A 16,843-nucleotide genomic window follows, 5' to 3' on the forward strand; every position below is an offset into this window, starting at 1 on the left:
TTCGGTAAAAAAATGAATGTCATATTTTACTACAAAGAAATCTACACCATACATGTTGCAGTTGGTGAGGCCACACAAATTGTTCCATACATAATTTATCTTTTACCAGCAATGCTCAACACATTACAGAATGAAATAAGGAATGGACCTGTATGCCACTATTTTACACACAACCTAAAGTCATGGATTGTTTAAGCAAAAAACGAACAAAAATAACTTGAAAATGACACAAATTCAACTAATGGTAAAACACATATATGATAAGGATTAATGTCCTTATAAATTCATTAATTAAATGTATTGTGCCACGCAATGTACTCTGGAAACCAAATGGCTAGATATGACACGTCTGTGCAGTGTGCTTACTGCGACGTATTAGGAAAGTATTGCCGTTTTTTTTTGTTCATTGGCACCACAAAAAAATACAAATCTAGAATGTATGTTGTATGTATAGCGCAAGTTTTGATGTTGACAAAAATATCAGCCTCATGAAAATAGTTTGAGAAATGAGCAAGCTATGGCTATGCACTGTGGTGTTTTCCCCCCCAATTCCCCAGCGAACTAATGGTTAAAGGGACAGTATACATTATTTAGATCCATCTAGTTGTGAACTAATAGAATGCAATGAATTGGGAGAATGTGCACCACGGTGCTTCAGAGCGACCACACTTAGCAAGCCTAGTACTAGTTACTGTAATAGGATTTATTTTTACATTAATGTAGAGAAAACTTCACTCATGTGCAGTTAGACTGCGATGTGTGCTAGACTTGCACAAAAATACAGCCCTTAGTGTGAAAACGTAAAAGCCAGAATTTAATATACTAATGATATTTTAATGAAACAGATCAATTATATGACATGCACAATGTGTTTCAAATTGGGTTCTGTGACTAATATTGACTACATTTAAGTTGAATGCATAGAAAAACAAATGTGAAGGAAAGAACAAACTCAGACACACAGTGTCAAAAGACAATATTAAGGACATCAAAACAAAGTTGAAAAATGTGAATTCATTCATCCCAAATATATACAGTATTTTCTTACACACACACACACACACACACACACACACACACATACATACAATGGCAGTTGCATGAAAAAAGACAAGAATTGTTGGAAAATCACAGAAGATACAATGTTTAAAGAGAAAATAAAGTTTGATTTTCTTATTCATGCAAATTTGTCATTTTGTCAGTAAATGGAAAATACCTTCATCTGCTGCGTGGCCACTATCACTTAAATCATCAGAGTGTTTCTTTGTAAGGGGACCTATAAGACCAAGTAGAAGGAAGGAGGAAAACAGGATAATCAAAAACAGAGACAGCCTCAAAAATACGCTTTCAAGGATTACACTGTTACTTAAATGCTTCTGTAGCCTCGAAGTATGTATATATATATATATATGTATTTTTATTTTTTTAATTACATAGAGGCATTGGACTATTTCACTGCACCCTGTAGAAATCCAGGTTTGCCTGATCACAAAAAAAGACACAAAGAGCAATATGTTGTTCCCTGATTTGAACAATAGGTGGCAGTGTTATTCTGCATATTACATTGAGAGATATGCGTGAACGAGAGTTCTAAGATGGCTACTACTGAAGCGTTGTTCATGACACGTTCTGCTGACAAACTACTGTTGTACTCCTGATGGCGTGTTAAGTAAATTGCATTTTTGGTCTTCACTCTGGTCTTGTTATTTGTGTCATGACACCACTCAATATTTTCAGAACCCTTTACACATAAGATTTAAAAAAAAAAAGTTATAATAGCCCCGCAAAAAAAAAAGCCTTAAAGTATATCCATCCATCCATTTTCTTAACCGCTTGTTAAGGGTCGCGGGGGCGCTGGAGCCTACCCAGTTGGCTTCGGGCAGTAGTAGGCAGGGTACACCCTGAACTGGTTGCCAGCCAATCGCAGGGCACACAGAGACAAACAACCATCCACACTCACAACCACACCTATGGACAATTTGGAGTATTCAATTAGCCTGCCATGCATGTCTTTGGAATGTGGGAGGAAACCGGAGCACCCGGAGAAAACCCACGCAAGCGAACATGCAAACTCTACCCAGGAAGGCCAAAGCCCGGACTTCATCTCACGTCCTCTGCACTGGGAGGCGGATGCGCCCCTTTGAAGTACATATATATATATTTATTTTTAACTACATAGAGGCATTGGACTATTTCACTGCATCCTTTAAAATCAAGGTTTGAATAATCAAAAAGAAAAAGGCACAGAACAATGTTTGCAGAACCCAATCCAGTGTTTCCACATTAGATAAAAACTATTATTTTTTTAATTCTAATACCCCCGCAAAACACACACGCACACACACACGCACGCACGCGCTGAGACAAACTAATTATGGTTTTCAGTTGGCTCCACAAGTGATTGTGTTGATAGCATTGTGTGAGTTGGCTGATGTCAAAGAAAGATGAAGCATTAAGTCATATAACCTATATAAAATACAATGTACTGTATATATTACAGTTTTTCACAATTGCTTAAGAACGAAATAGAAAACCCGGGCTCGGACTTTAAAGTAGCACAAATGAGCATTTGGTTGATTCTGGCGGCACATTTGGACAAAAGCGGTATTGTTTTCCCTTGAAAGAACCACATTTCCCATGAGGCCAAGCGCAAATCATCGTGAAATCCGGGCGTCCAAGGTGTCCGCAGTTGGACTGAATTACATTGTTTCCTGTGGCTATTTTCTACTTTTTCTTTATACAGCACTTTAACGTTTGTCAAGTATATTAACAGCAGACGGTGGTTGTGATCTTACCTTCTTTATTGTAGACATAAACAGCTGCTCCTCCCTTTCCGCGATGCATTCACAAGCATTCGTAAACAAAAAGAACACAACTTTTGAGTGTTGCGTGGCTGGTTGCGTCAGTCTGGAAAGGCGAATTATCAAGCTGATGGCTATTTATTGCTACCATGCAATTTTCCAAAAGCTAACATTAGCATAATTATTTTTTATTTGAGCATTGAAAGTAGGGGTGTGCCAAAAAATCGATTCTCATAAGAATCGCAATTCTCATTTAGTATGATTCAGAATCGATTTTAAATGTCCCAAAATCGATTTTATTTAAATTATTTTATACTGTCTTCCCTTTGTTTGTGTGTGCCTTTATTGGGAGCGCTGTTCATGTTGTACCCGATTTAGCCACTTAGGGGCAGTGTGGTTCCATGCGGTCTGATACACTGTTAAGTTGTAGCCACATTAGAGAGTAGAAGGGAAAAGTCACGATCAAGTTATTGCAATAAAAGTTTTTGTTTTTTCAGCGTGGAACCGTTCTTTTGAGTGATAAAAGTGCCGCGAGTAGAGCACTAATTAGCGAGTCAGACTGGAGTAGATCATTACGATTCCTTGAACATCTATAAATTGAAGCAAAAATCATTGTCAATCAAATCATTTCGAATAAAAAAATCGCCCCTAATCGAAAATGTATTCCGATTCGAATCGCACACCCAAAAATCGGAATCTAATCGTGAGACATTTAAAGATTCCCACCCCTAATGGAGAGCTACGTTCTAAAAAGAGCCAAGTTTCCGCAAAGGCAGTGTCATTTGGAAATCCCCCGTTTTCCGCCTCGCCAGCGAGTGAAAATCCTGTACTGTGCTTTTAACCACACCCACGTATACATTTGACACGACTTCCGTCTGGAACGACTGGGGAAGGCACGTATGCCGTAAAGCAGACTGCACGATTGTAGTTATTTTGTGTGTGGCAGAGTTCACACCATCCACCTCAAAGTTGTTTAGTGCCAGTAGAAATTATACAGACCCCCCCTCGCTCTGTCCTTCTCTCTCTCTCTTGCCCTCTTTCGCACTCTCTCTCATCGTAATTGTAATCTCTCGAAGTAATCCCTATTTTTAATAAATGTACCTGTAACCTGATTACATGTTTTTTTTCCTGTAACTGTAATGGAATACCTTTTTTTTTTTGTGCAATCTGATTACGTAACGGCGGTACATGTATTCCGTAACTCCCCAAGCCTGCTAATGCATGCGTTTTATCAACTGGCTCGGGCGATAAAAGCAGCAGAAAAATGTGCTGCTGTGAACAAATATAGTGTTAAATAGAGTGTCTTTGACATGCCAACCAATCCAACCTTACTGTCCCTCTCACTCCCCAACTCCACCATGCTACCCACAACCCCCTCCTGCGTGAGGCTGATGCCCGCATGCGGACCACATTATCTCCCTGATGTCACTCCTGGCAGTGATAATTTTGTAGCCGGAAATTTTTCGCCATATTTTTCGGCACAAATTTTTTGGGGGGGCGAAAATCAAACGGAAACTAAAATAGAAGTCATTCATTGAGATGATAACGATTGACTGACAATTTCATCAATGACTAAAACTAAAATGAAAAAACTCACACAATCCAATCAGAAGGAATGGAACGCGGGTGGGAGAAAACAACCACTCATTCATTGTGCAGCTGTAAAATTTATCTCAAGCAATTATGCCCTTTTTTATTTAGGTGAAAACTAAGTTATATTATTGTCAGTTCAACATGTTTCATTGAAACAATTAATAAAGACACCGTTGTATTAAATGTGTCTTGCGTGTTAAACTACAGTTACAAATAGGTGTGTTATAATTTTTGTATAAAAGTTTAAATGCATGATGAAGGAAAATATCGACTACACTGTCAATTTAGTCGACTAAAATTGGATTAAAACTAAAATACAATCAGATGACTAAATTATGACTAAAACTTTAATTTTTAGTCAAAAAACTGCAACTAAAACTAAATAAAAAAATTATTGTCAAAATTAACACTGACTCCTGGGCCTCCCCTCCCACACTAGTGGTGTTCTTGACCCATATTGGCCTTCGCACCCTCTCTCATCGACAGTTTGACACTCTCCAACAGCCTGTCGAGGTTGAGCCAGACGGCAAAATTCTCACTGCTCCTATGGTCCAGTTTATGCGTCCCACAGATGAGGTAACTTTTGTATTTTGGCCCTGGACCTACCAAGACATGAAGGACATTATTTTTCATCTCCTTGATGTCGTGGATGGTGGGACATTTGCAGCAGCGCTTCTCACCTTCCGAACTGAATCACATTCTCATGATAAAATTGGGCCCGGATGACCACATGAAAACTGCCAATTTCCTAACCAGCAATCCCAGATGAGGCCAATGGAGCAATGCTGCAAATGAGGGTTACCTCAATGTGTTGTGTGGGGGAATCACGACTCATTTATCCCAGCTGAATGGACATAGCAAAGGTCACGAAGTGCCACCAGAATGTAGATGAGACTGTTGCTAACTACTTCAGTCACCTGTACAAGGTTTCAAGGACAACAGTGGCCTCAAAGAACCAACTGTCTTGAAAGCGACACCCAGCTCATGGAGAATCATCTCAGTAAAGCAACAGGGAAGCACAGAGCGCGGCACCACCCTCTGCTTCCGCGTTTTTTGGTTGTTTTTTTTACCCCTCTCAACTGAAAAGAATGCGATCATATGACGAATTTGAACATGTCTTTAGAAAAAAAGTGCAACACCGCAGCGGCTCCCCATAGTGGAAGGCGGCGTGGGAGAACGTTGCTGCTCGGGTCAATGCGTAAATTTAAATGTAATCCTTTGCAATCACAATAATATTACAGAAGAAACCAGTTGAATTGTAGCTCATTAATGCATTTCATTTAAGTGCAATCCTGTGGGGGAGAAACGCACTTGACTTAAGATGAAATATAAAAACATTATTCAAACGGTTATAAGAAAAAAGCAGAGCGCAACACACAATATATGCTGTGATGTGAGGACATGACTACGGCGCCGGTAATGTTGCAAATGTAAGGATGGATCTAAATGATGGACTGTGATGTGAAATGGTACCGTTCAAAAAGATAACTGTCCGGTCTGATAACAATCTCGCGACGAATATTTAATTCCTTGCGCAATAAAGCGGCACCTTCATCAATAGAGTCAATAGGACATGCCATGTTCGTGACAAAAGTGGACTTTACGCTATAGACTATAGACGTATTTACGCAAAAACTTGCCGCAGCGGAATTTATGAATGAGGAAATGAAATGTTGTGTGTGGCAGAAAGGAGGCAGGGACAGAGAAAACCTCGTGGTGAAAAACCTGCCACCGACCAGGTTTGATTTATGGACAATGTTGCTATGGTAACTGATCGAGAGCTTAAATTACCTATTTTTATGAAACAGTCTAGAGTTACCTCTTTTCCTCTGGTTTCAGTTACCTCCCTTTCTGTAAAGGAAGACGCAAAGTTTCCCTACATTTCAGGTTTTTTTTACTCAGGGTTCACACTGAACCTACTTTACGAAATTCCCAGGCGTGATACATTTGACCCCATTTCCTAGACGATACATTCAATTGAGTTTAAATTTGGCCTGTATCATCTCAAGATCTGGGACAACAATTGGGGAAAAAATCTTGAGTTTTGGAAACATTATATGATGGGGGCGGGGCCTCAAACTTTGCGTTTCATATTTGCTTCGCCACAAAGGAGAAAATGTTTTATAACTCCCTTGTACATGCTCCAGAAAATCCCCAACTTCTCATGTATGTTAATAGTCATGACCTAAAGTCATGCATCTACTGCACCGAGCCCGTGAAAGGGATCCAGTTGAAAATTTGTCACAGAAGCCTTAACATGTTGATCATGCGCCACACCAAATATTGTGACTTTTCGGCCATGAACGGTCCGTGCTGCAAAGTCTGATGATTCACCGTGACATTAAAAGCTGCTTTAACTTGACCCAGATGATCCTATCTTTTCCAAATTTCACACATTTGATGAGAGTCCAGTCCCAAGACATCTACGAACTTATATATCATCATAGTCATAGCGCCCTCTACTGGCCAAAAGAAATACATGTTTTTTTTCCGATGTTATTCTCCAACCACGTTAACTGGATCTACCTCATATTTGATCCAAAGAGTGTTTAGGCCTTCATGATGTTACAACACGTAGTTTCGTGAATCCGTGTGGGCGGGGCTACACACTGTTCGCCAAGAAAACAACGGCAATTTTGAGGGCCTAAACATGCACAGAAACTCTGGAAACTTGGCACACACATCTGGCCTGTCAAAATGAGTAATATTTGATCATGTATTGTACGATTTTTACAAAAATGACTCACTAGCGCTCCCTACTCATTTTTAACGAAGCAGCCCCGGTTGTACGTTTAAGCAAGATCTATGACAATTTTTAGGTATATGGGGGAGCCCAACACATGTCCTATTTTTAGCCGATTTTTGCACATTTACAGGGGGCATTCTTTTGCCCATTTCTCCTACATGTTTCAGCCTATTTACTTCAAACTAAGCCTGGACCATGTCAAGACCTCGCCCATCAACAGGGGGCAAAAAATCTTGACCCTTAGAAATACTATTTGACATGGACGGGGCATCATTTTTTTGTGTTTCATATTTCCTTTGCCATGAAATACGAAATGCGTAGTAACTCTTTGGTACATTCTCCCAAAAATCCCAAACTTCACATGTATGTTTATAGTCACGACCTGAAAATATCTCTATGACAATAGTCAGTTATAAATATAGCGCCACCTAGACCTTGGGTTAACCAAAATAAAATTACGACACATAAGGTATTTTATCCAAAGTGTGATAACTCCGTCATTTATCAATATTTTTTTACTTTACACCACTCAAAAAGTTCAATGGCATCAGACCTATCAATACAGATGTACTTTTTTTTTACAAGCAATATTGTGCTATGAGGGAAACTAACGATGATGTGTATAAATGTACTTTAACTCTTTGACTGCCAGACGTTTTCAGAAAAGGGATGCTGTGAGTGCCAGCCGATTTAAGCATTTTGACTGATCTTTCAAGGTCCACAGAAAATTTTCTGTTTGGACTATGGAAACAGACATACTACCAAATGAAAGATTGAACTTTCATCTTGCATCACAAAAAAAAGTTTGTTTATACCTTATTCCGTTCTTTAGTAATCAACAATAGAAAATGGTTAGTTTCACCCAAATGCGCTTGTTTTGGACCAAAATACGGAGAAATCAAGCTTTTAGTGAAACAATATTATTTCATGCACTCTAGTGAATTTTACACTTCTTTTTGTCCATGAATGATGCCACAAACACCTAAATAGTGCTTTACTTCTATAAAACACTACCACCAAGAATGAAAAAGTGTTTTTTGATAGCAAAATACGTTTATTTACATTCAACAGTGTAACAATTTGACAACAATTTCGCAAACTATTTACAAATGTGTGCAACTGTGGTACTATTTACAATTATGTGGATGTTTCAATGACAGTTTTTCTTTTTGTGTAACACTCCCCTTCGTGCAAGGAGACGCAACAGGATTTGCACAACAGATTAGTTTCACTGCGATTGCCTCTTCGCGTGCAGAAGCTACACTTTCTTGCCGGCCGTTTTTTCCGGGGAATAGCAAGTATATACTGCAGTGTGTGTTGCCATCAAGTCTACTATCAAGATCATGCTACGGTTACATTACGGTGGTGTTACGTCTGGCTTCCTCATGTCCTTCGGTTCCTATACCGGGTGGTAAGAGATGTTCTGATCCATCTTATCCACTCCATTCATGGTGGCATCGTAGTCCAGAACCAGTGTCTTCTCCGTGATCAGACTGTACCCGCTCCTCCGATGAATATGCATTGGACTCGGGGTACTCTCCATCGCCCGATCGAATGTCCGCTTGTGCAGCTCCGCGTTTTCCGGCGTTAGAAGCGCTAGCCGGTGAGGCTTTATGACGTGAGAATAACGGCCGCGTCAATGCTTCCAACTGTGGTGTCAACCTCGGGAGTCATCATCATCATCATCAATGTGCATTGGTCGATGCTTTTCGACTACTCTCCATCGTCCGATCGAATGTCCGCTTGTGCAGAAGTACCCGGTCGGTTGTGCTGCGCGTTTTCCGGAGTTAGCGTCGCTAGCCGGTGAGGCTTACTACGTGATCATAACGGTTGCGTCAGGTCCTAGGTGAGGGGCCAGACAAAGCACGGCTCAAAAGACCTCTATGACGAGTAAAATAAATGAACTGTCGTTTCCCTTGCTCGGACGCGGGTCACCGGGGCCTCCCTCTAGAGCCAGGCCTGGAGGCGGGGCTTGTTGTTTAGTGCCTGGTGGCCGGGCCTACACCCATTGGGCCCGGCCGGGCTCAGACCGAAGAGGCAACGTGGGTCCCCCTTCCTATGGGCTCACCACCGGTGGGAGGGGTCAAAGGGTTCGGGTGCGAAGTGGGATGGGCGACAGCCAAGGGTGGGGACCTTGACGGACCGATCCCCTACAGAAGCTTGCTCTTGAGACATGGAATGTCACCTCTCTGGCGGGGAAGGAGCCCGAGCTGGTGTGTGAGGTTGTGAAAGTCCGACTAGATATATACGGACTCGCCTCCACACACAGCTTGGATTCTGGTACCAATCCTCTCGAGAGGGGCTGGACTTTCTTCCACTCTGGAGTTGCCCACGGTGAGAGGTGCAAAACAGGTGTGGGCATACTTATTGCCCCCCGGTTGGCGCCTGTACATTGGGGTTCACCCCGGTAGACGAGAAGGTAGCCTCCCTCCGCCTTTGGGTGGGGGGACAGGTCCTGACTGTTGTTTGTGCATATGCAACAAACAGCAGTTCAGAGTATGCACCCTTTTTGGAGTCCTTGGAGGGTGTGCTGGAGAGCGCTTCCTCTGCGGACTCCCTCGTTCTGCTGGGGGACTTTATCGCTCACGTGGGCAATGACAGTGAGACCTGGAGGGGCGTGATTGGGAGGGACGCCTCTCCCCCGATCAGAACCCGAACGGTGTTTGGTTATTGGGCTTCTGTGCTCGTCACGGATAGTCCATAACGAACACCATGTTCAAACATAGGGGTGTACATATGTGCACTTGGCACCAGGGCACACTAGGCCGTAGTTCGATTATCGACTTTGTAGTCGTGTCATCAGATGTGCGGCCGCATGTTTTGGACACTAGGGTGAAGAGAGGGGCGGAGCTGTCAATTGTGTGTTGGCTCCGATGGCGGGGGAAGATGCCGGTCAGACCTGGCAGACCCAAACGTATTGTGATGGTTTGCTGGGAACGTCTAGCGGAATCCCGTGTCAGAAAGAGTTTCAACGCCCACCTACGGCAGAACTTCTCCCTTGTACCGGGGGAGACAGGGGACATTGAGTTACTGTTTGTGAGAATAGTGACTTGTATTTTGAAGACGTACGTAATAGAACTCGAGTTTTGCAACTTGTAAATTTCAGCTGGCTGAATTTGAAGTTGTGTCTTTGTTTCCTGGGCATTGAATTTGCTGTGCACCGCGACGTGACGACGCTCTGTCTTATGTACCTCGGAGTAGCTACCCGAGGCTAACATAACGGCTTTAGAGTATTGTCCTCGTTTTTCCTCCCGATCGAGATGTATTGGGTGTGATTGTTTATATCGCGAGCCCAATAACAGCTCGGCTGCCGTGTACCCCTGTGCTGGGACGCTAGACGTGTACCACGCCCGCCCACTCACAAGGTGGCGCCATTGTCCTTGTGAATTTGAGCTGTCTGCGGTTCAGGAGACGCCTAGCCGCCAGGCTGCAAAGCCTGCCCGCTACCTGCCCAGTTATTGAACCTGCCTCGAGGCTTGACCGCCTCTTGTAGGCCCAAAGGCTATTAGACGAGTGTATCGTGGCCCACCGGCCACAACAGAGTTGTGCTCCGCTCGTTAGCCGAAGAGCTAACCGACCGGCACCGCAACTGCCGAGGCTAGTCGCCGTAGCCGTCGTTAGCTTGCTAAACTGACCGCTGTTGCAAGCGTCAGCTTGCTCCGCTGGTAAGGATTAAAGACGGTTGCTAGCTACATGTGCTAACTCACTAACTGTATTGAATTACATGACGAACCATATGGTAGGCATACACCATATGGTAGGCATACACCGACTTTAATTTCTATCCCGTGTCAAGCCTCCCTCTCTGGCTTTTAGCTACCGTGGGACTCACTAGATAATAACAATTATCTATGCCGATTAAATACATTCGTGGGCTAGTTGACTGCTTGTGTTTAATTACTATATTAATAACCGATCACGTTCTAGCCTCCTATGACGTATAGCTATTTACATTAATAGGCCTGCGGTTTAGGAAAAGCAACACAAGGTACACCTGTGTTAGCGCATTTGTAAAGATTGCATAAACAATATACAATTTTGGTTAAGCATATTAAAATAATTATTTGCACTGTTGTGAGTTATTTTCCTCTAGCTTTCTCCTACTACTGCTTGTCTAGCACTAGTCTACCCTTTTAATATTTTGTTGCTTTCTGGTTTGTTTATTTTGTCTGGCTTTCTGCCATTCTATTGTTTTCATTTTTTCCCCTTTTGTTTTATAGTTAATTAAGAAGCTTGTGAGTTCCAAGTGATATATTAAGGATTCAGCCCTAATATTTTTGTACAGTTTTAGTCTTAACCGAATCCATAAGAGACATTTGCATACTGTGCTGACACTTTATCTAGTTAATTTGGCTAAGACTAGTGATCCATTTTAATTGTATTTACCCTTCCTGTTTTTGTTTATTTAATTCAATTGTTTTATTTGTTATTATTAACTTTTTATCTAGACTTTTAAGTGAGTGAGTGAATCAAATTGAATTTAGATTAACTTGGGATAGATTTCTCACAACTTGCGTCGGTTTTGGGATTGCGTAGCCTCCCTCCATGTTCCCTCCTCCTTGCTGCAAACATGCTCTTTTGTGTGTCTGTTTCCTTTCTGACAGCTTGAACCCAGTGTGTATTGTTGATGATAATACTTGATAGCGGTAGTTAGGTAGTTGCGTACGCCTAGCTGATTAACTACTAAACGCTAGTAAAAGTTAATCGTCTAATAAAAAAAAAAGTTAATTGTTGACAACATGGCTGCATTACGAGAATCTCCCAGCCCATGTGAGAGCCTTCACTCCCTGGCACTGCTCGTTCAGACGCTGACCAAGGATATCTTACCGGGATACACGGAGTCTGTTAAAAATGCGAATGTTGATACACATAACAGTAACCTCGCGCAGCTCATCGGTGAAGCTGCAACAACAGCCCCAAGAGATAATTCACTCCTTCGAATGCTCGGATGTCTAACAGTAAATTTTGTGGCGCAGCTAAAGTTGAGCGATGCACAGAATTACCAGGTGAAACACCAGCTTGAAGTGGCACGACAGCAGAACCATGAAGCAACGGCACAGCTGGAAGCCACCAACGACCGAGTGAAGGTTGAGATCCAACTGGTTGGTGTCAAAGCACAGTTAGATGACGGAGACGCCGTGCATGCCGAGAACTCAGACAGCGATGCAGACAAATTTGCATCCGACGATGACTTTCCTCAAAAGATTGGTGAGTTAACACGAGCTCTCGCATCCGTCGAAGACACAAATCGAGAGCAAGAAAGACTGCTGAGAACTGCTGACAAAATTCATGAGCTGAAATCAGAGGTGACTGATCTGACTGACTGACCGACAAGAGACCAACTTCGACAAGCCGAAGCAAATTACTTGCGGGTCATCCGACAATGTGAAGCGCCTCCAAGTACAGGTACAAACCCTTAGAGAGGAACGCAATTTTGAAGTAGACCGCTCGTACGATCTGAGAACAAAATTAGCATTGACTGAAGCCGAGGTTACCCGCCTCCAACAATGCCAGCAGGACTATGAGGCAGAGTTAGCTCAGATTAAACATGACTTAAAGTGCACGCAGCAGTTAAATAATGTTGCCAGAGGAGCACCCCTTTTAGAATCTCCACCTGCAGGCAGACTTCCTGATCCCTGAGCCACAGCACCACAGTTGAAACTGCCGCCTGAGCCCGACACTGGATGGAGGACGCCGCCAGTGACCACGGCCACTTTAAGCGCCCCCACGAGGTTTGGGACTATCAGGTGCTGACAGTTTCCAACGTGGACCCATGTCGACTCCCCTGTTGGAGAGACACATGGGCGTGGCCTGGAAGGATTTGGACAAGCTGGCTCAAAACATTGCCAAGCTTGAACCGAAACCAGAGGGGGCCCCACAACACATCAGAGTACCTGAAAGACATTTACTATCTACTACTACTACTATCTCCAGAGGTTGCCAAATAAAACCAGTCTCAGCCCGCTAAGTCTCAGCCCACCACGTCCACACCCCCGATCTTGATTGTCATTGGCTAGCTTTAGCTGTCAATCAAAGCCAAACTTGAAAATAGGTATGTGGTTGGCTGGCACACCATGTTTTACTTGAAACAGAAGGCACATTGGCGCAAGTTTATGTGACTGACAGGAAAAATTGAGAATTGGCGAGGCCTCTTAAAACAGCTAGGGCAGGCACGGCTGACTGCCAGGGCGGGCACGGACCCCTAAGGCCCGCCCATGTAGACGGGTCCGAAAGTAATTAATAGTATTAGGCTAACATTACTGTCTTCACGTCATTATGTAACTGTTGACTGCATTTTTCAGATGAGCTTATTGAAATATTTCTTAAAGAATAAGAAAGATCACGATGATGCTGATCAGGTACAATTTGCCATTTAGTGACTCAAATGATGATAGATTTTTAGAAAAATGTTCACACTTGGTTAACTAACGCCCATGTTTTATGCAATCAAATAAGGGAAATTACATTAGACAGGAGAGCAGTGGGACAAAATGAAGGAGCAGGAGAAGAGTCTAGGAGAGAAACCAGCAGGGAAACATAGGCAATGGTGAGTGTTTTTTAACTTTTTTCCCCCAATGTTTTATTTTTGCATAATGATCCTAATATTGCTGTTAGTTTTCAATAAGTGACAAATACAATAATAACTAGAGCTGCGGGCAGCTACAAAGGGCCCTCGCAGCCCGGGCCACTTTGGGGTCCTGGCACGTTTGGGTAGTGGCATATTCGAAGCAGAATTTATTTGAAAATGGCATAATAAACCTTTACATATTATGGATTGTTTTTTTTTGCCAGGTGTGATGTGTGTGCAAAGCTCAATGAGATTCGGTCAATGTTAAGACCCTCAAAAATCAGCAACCGTTTATTTTTTTGGCAATGAGTTGCCTCGATTTTAAAGTACATATATACACATCATCGTTAATGACTGATCAAAATAAATTGTATTCATTCAAAGCAGCTTTTATTTTCACTGTGAATCATCAGACTTTGCGGCATCACAATGGCCACACCCTTTGGTGAAAAGTTACAATATTTAGTCTGGGGCATGATCAACATCTTAAATCTTCCCTTCACGGGCTTGGCAAAGTAAATAAAAACGTAAAGTATGACATTTCTTGTCACCACTAGATGGTGCTACATGTATAACTGAATTTTATCATATAGATGCCTTCAGGTTAAGACTTAAGATACATAAGAAATTTTGGATTTTTTGGGAGCTTGGAAATAAGAGTTATTAAGCATTTTGTCATTTGTGACGAAGGAATTATTAAAGACAAGATTTGATGTCTCGCCCCCATTGTATTGTATTTTGAAAACTCCACATTTGTTTCCCCAGTCGTTGTCCCAGGTCTTGAGATGTTACATGCCAAGTTTGAAGTTAATAGGATGAAAACTGTTGGCAAAGGGGGAAAAGGGGGGAGGAAATGTGAGGGAACTGTCAACCCTCCCTCACTGAAAAGGGATGATTGGAGCACTTGCATGGAGGCGAGCCCATGTGAGTGCAGGCCAGGTGCACCTCATTCCCCATTGATTGGACACATCGGACTCTCCCATTTGGCAGCCAGGTGAGGGGAAATGGCATACTCTTCTTTCGTTTGTGAGGCAATGCTTATTTGAAAATTGTTAACATGATTTGTAAAAACAAAACTTGACTGCATTTCTACATGTATACATACATACCTGTTCTATGTGGAGGGGATTCACTGCTGGACATGGTGTGGTGATTAAAGAAAAAAACAAGAGCTCACAAACCTGGTTCCATCTCGTTTGTTGATCACCGACTATGAAGCCACGGCCATCCACGGCTAGTAAGAGGCCGGACAACAAAAACAATCTTACGGTTACTATTCCTGAGAGTTTCTGATGTTGGGTTATGTTCAGCTGTTAGGCTTCTTGATTTGTGAGTCTTTATAGGTAATTTTCAAAATTCTTCTTAGGAATTTCTGCTGAAATACGCTGAGTTTCGTGATTATTGTTGCTGTCATCTTCCAAGTGTCACTTGCGTCAGTGGCTGTTGGAATTACTATGGAGCTCAGTGTTTTTGCTTGCCACACACTTCTTAGTCGCTGAAAGACTCCCATAGGTTTCCCAATTCTGTGAGTCACATCTTTCTCTTAGTCTCCATCACTTGAGATTGTTCTTTCTAGATAGGTGAATGAGTTGACTTTTCAATTTTCTCCGTCTCTTATTTGTACTTCTTTTCTTGATTCTCTACTGATTTCCACTACTTTGGTCTTTTGATTGTTTATTCTTAATCCAGTTTTATCTGCTGTTATTTTCAAAATGTCAGTCATTGCTTGCAGCTCTTGCATGCTGTTGCTAATCAGTGCAATGTCATCTGCAAAGTCAAGATCTGTTTGCTTTGCTTTTTCCAAGTAAATTTATTGTTGTCAATTGCGGTCTTCATTACATAATATAATGCCAGTGAGAACAGAAAGGGAGACAGAATTCAGCCTTGTCTGACTCCTGTTTTTACTTTTAAAAAGTATGTATTTCCATCCCTCAAAAAAGGGAAGGTATATTTGTATTGTTTAAATACTGCACAGGGTGTACATACATGTGTCTACACAAATAGAAATCAAATTAAATTAGAAATAAATTTAAATGGAAATGTTCTGTTTTTGGAGCTTGGGAACAGATTTACATTATTTCCTATGGGAAGGTTGAACAAATCGGACTTTGGACACTTCACAGGAACAAATTATGTTCAAACTCCGAGGTACCACTGTGTTACGGTAACCATTTTAGTTTCATGTGAAGACTCACCCAGCCGCCCATCTACTGCGAAATGAACCCAAAATTACACAATTTGTATAGTGCTGCTTGTGTGCTTGTTTCGTGCACATAGTTTTGTTAAAAATAAATAAACAAATAATAATCATCTTTTTTTCTCCTTAACTCTTTGACCGCCATAAACGTTATAAAATGGAGAGGAGAATGGAGAGGAGAGTGGAGACTATGGAAGAGGAAGCAAAAATGACGACCGGTGGAAAGCAGCTCACGCTTGATCGGTATTTTCAAAAAAGAGAAGCATCAACCAGTGCTAAATTGAACGTTGATGATGGCAATGATGATGATGGTGACTACGAGGTTGACGCCGAAGTTGCAGCTTTGACGCAACGTCTTCGGCCACGTCTTAAAGCGACACCGGTTAGCGATGCTAACGCCGGAAAAACGTGGTGCACGACCAAGCACTTCTGCAAACGCGGACGTTGATTCGGACGATGAAGAGTACCCCGAGTCCGATGGATATTCTTCGGAGGAGTGGGTACAGTCGGATCTCAGAGACAGTGATTCGGACAGTATTTCATCCGCAGAAGACTGTGAAGGTAAGCGCAAACTTGCTATGAGATACTTTTCCGGCACGCTGCTAGCACCTCGTGTAACGTGAATGTACAATTCATAGATCGTGGATCGTGCTCACAGCGACAACCTACAGTTTCCACGACAAAGAGAGGAATAAAAAACGTGTTTTCACTACACCGCAACAACAAAAGAAAACGGTCTTTCGATATGATTGTAATTGTATATATTTCTTTCAGCTGTAGTTCGTCGGGCTCAAGGTGACGCGTCTCACAGTAAAAAAAGGTAAAAAAAAAAGATTCTCCAACACAGCACTAGTAAAATATTTGATGGTAAATGTCTTCTATAATTTACAGAATGTACATCAACCAGTGGATCCAAGAAAAAAGGTAAACATATATAT

General features: G+C 42.1%; 1 protein-coding gene across 4 annotated transcripts in view; it reads right to left on the minus strand.

Moving 5' to 3' along the window:
• The window catches only part of nlgn1 (neuroligin 1), a 230,978-nt gene that overhangs the window by 148,772 nt on the left and 65,363 nt on the right, over positions 1-16,843 (minus strand). For 2 of the 4 annotated variants that reach the window (XM_086088428.1, XM_086088429.1), the window contains one exon: positions 1,217-1,276. The exons of 1 other annotated variant lie outside the window; for it this stretch is intronic. In XM_086088428.1, coding sequence (XP_085944554.1) covers positions 1,217-1,276 — 60 coding nt within the window. Of the gene's footprint in view, positions 1-1,216; positions 1,277-2,795; positions 2,830-16,843 lie in introns of all 4 variants that reach the window. One more of the 4 variants, XM_086088431.1, reaches the window with a different exon arrangement.

Source organism: Leptonotus elevatus, chromosome 11 (genome assembly GCF_054856555.1).
Source record: "Leptonotus elevatus isolate MCC_2025b chromosome 11, RoL_Lele_1.0, whole genome shotgun sequence".
NCBI classification, from domain to species: domain Eukaryota; kingdom Metazoa; phylum Chordata; class Actinopteri; order Syngnathiformes; family Syngnathidae; genus Leptonotus; species Leptonotus elevatus.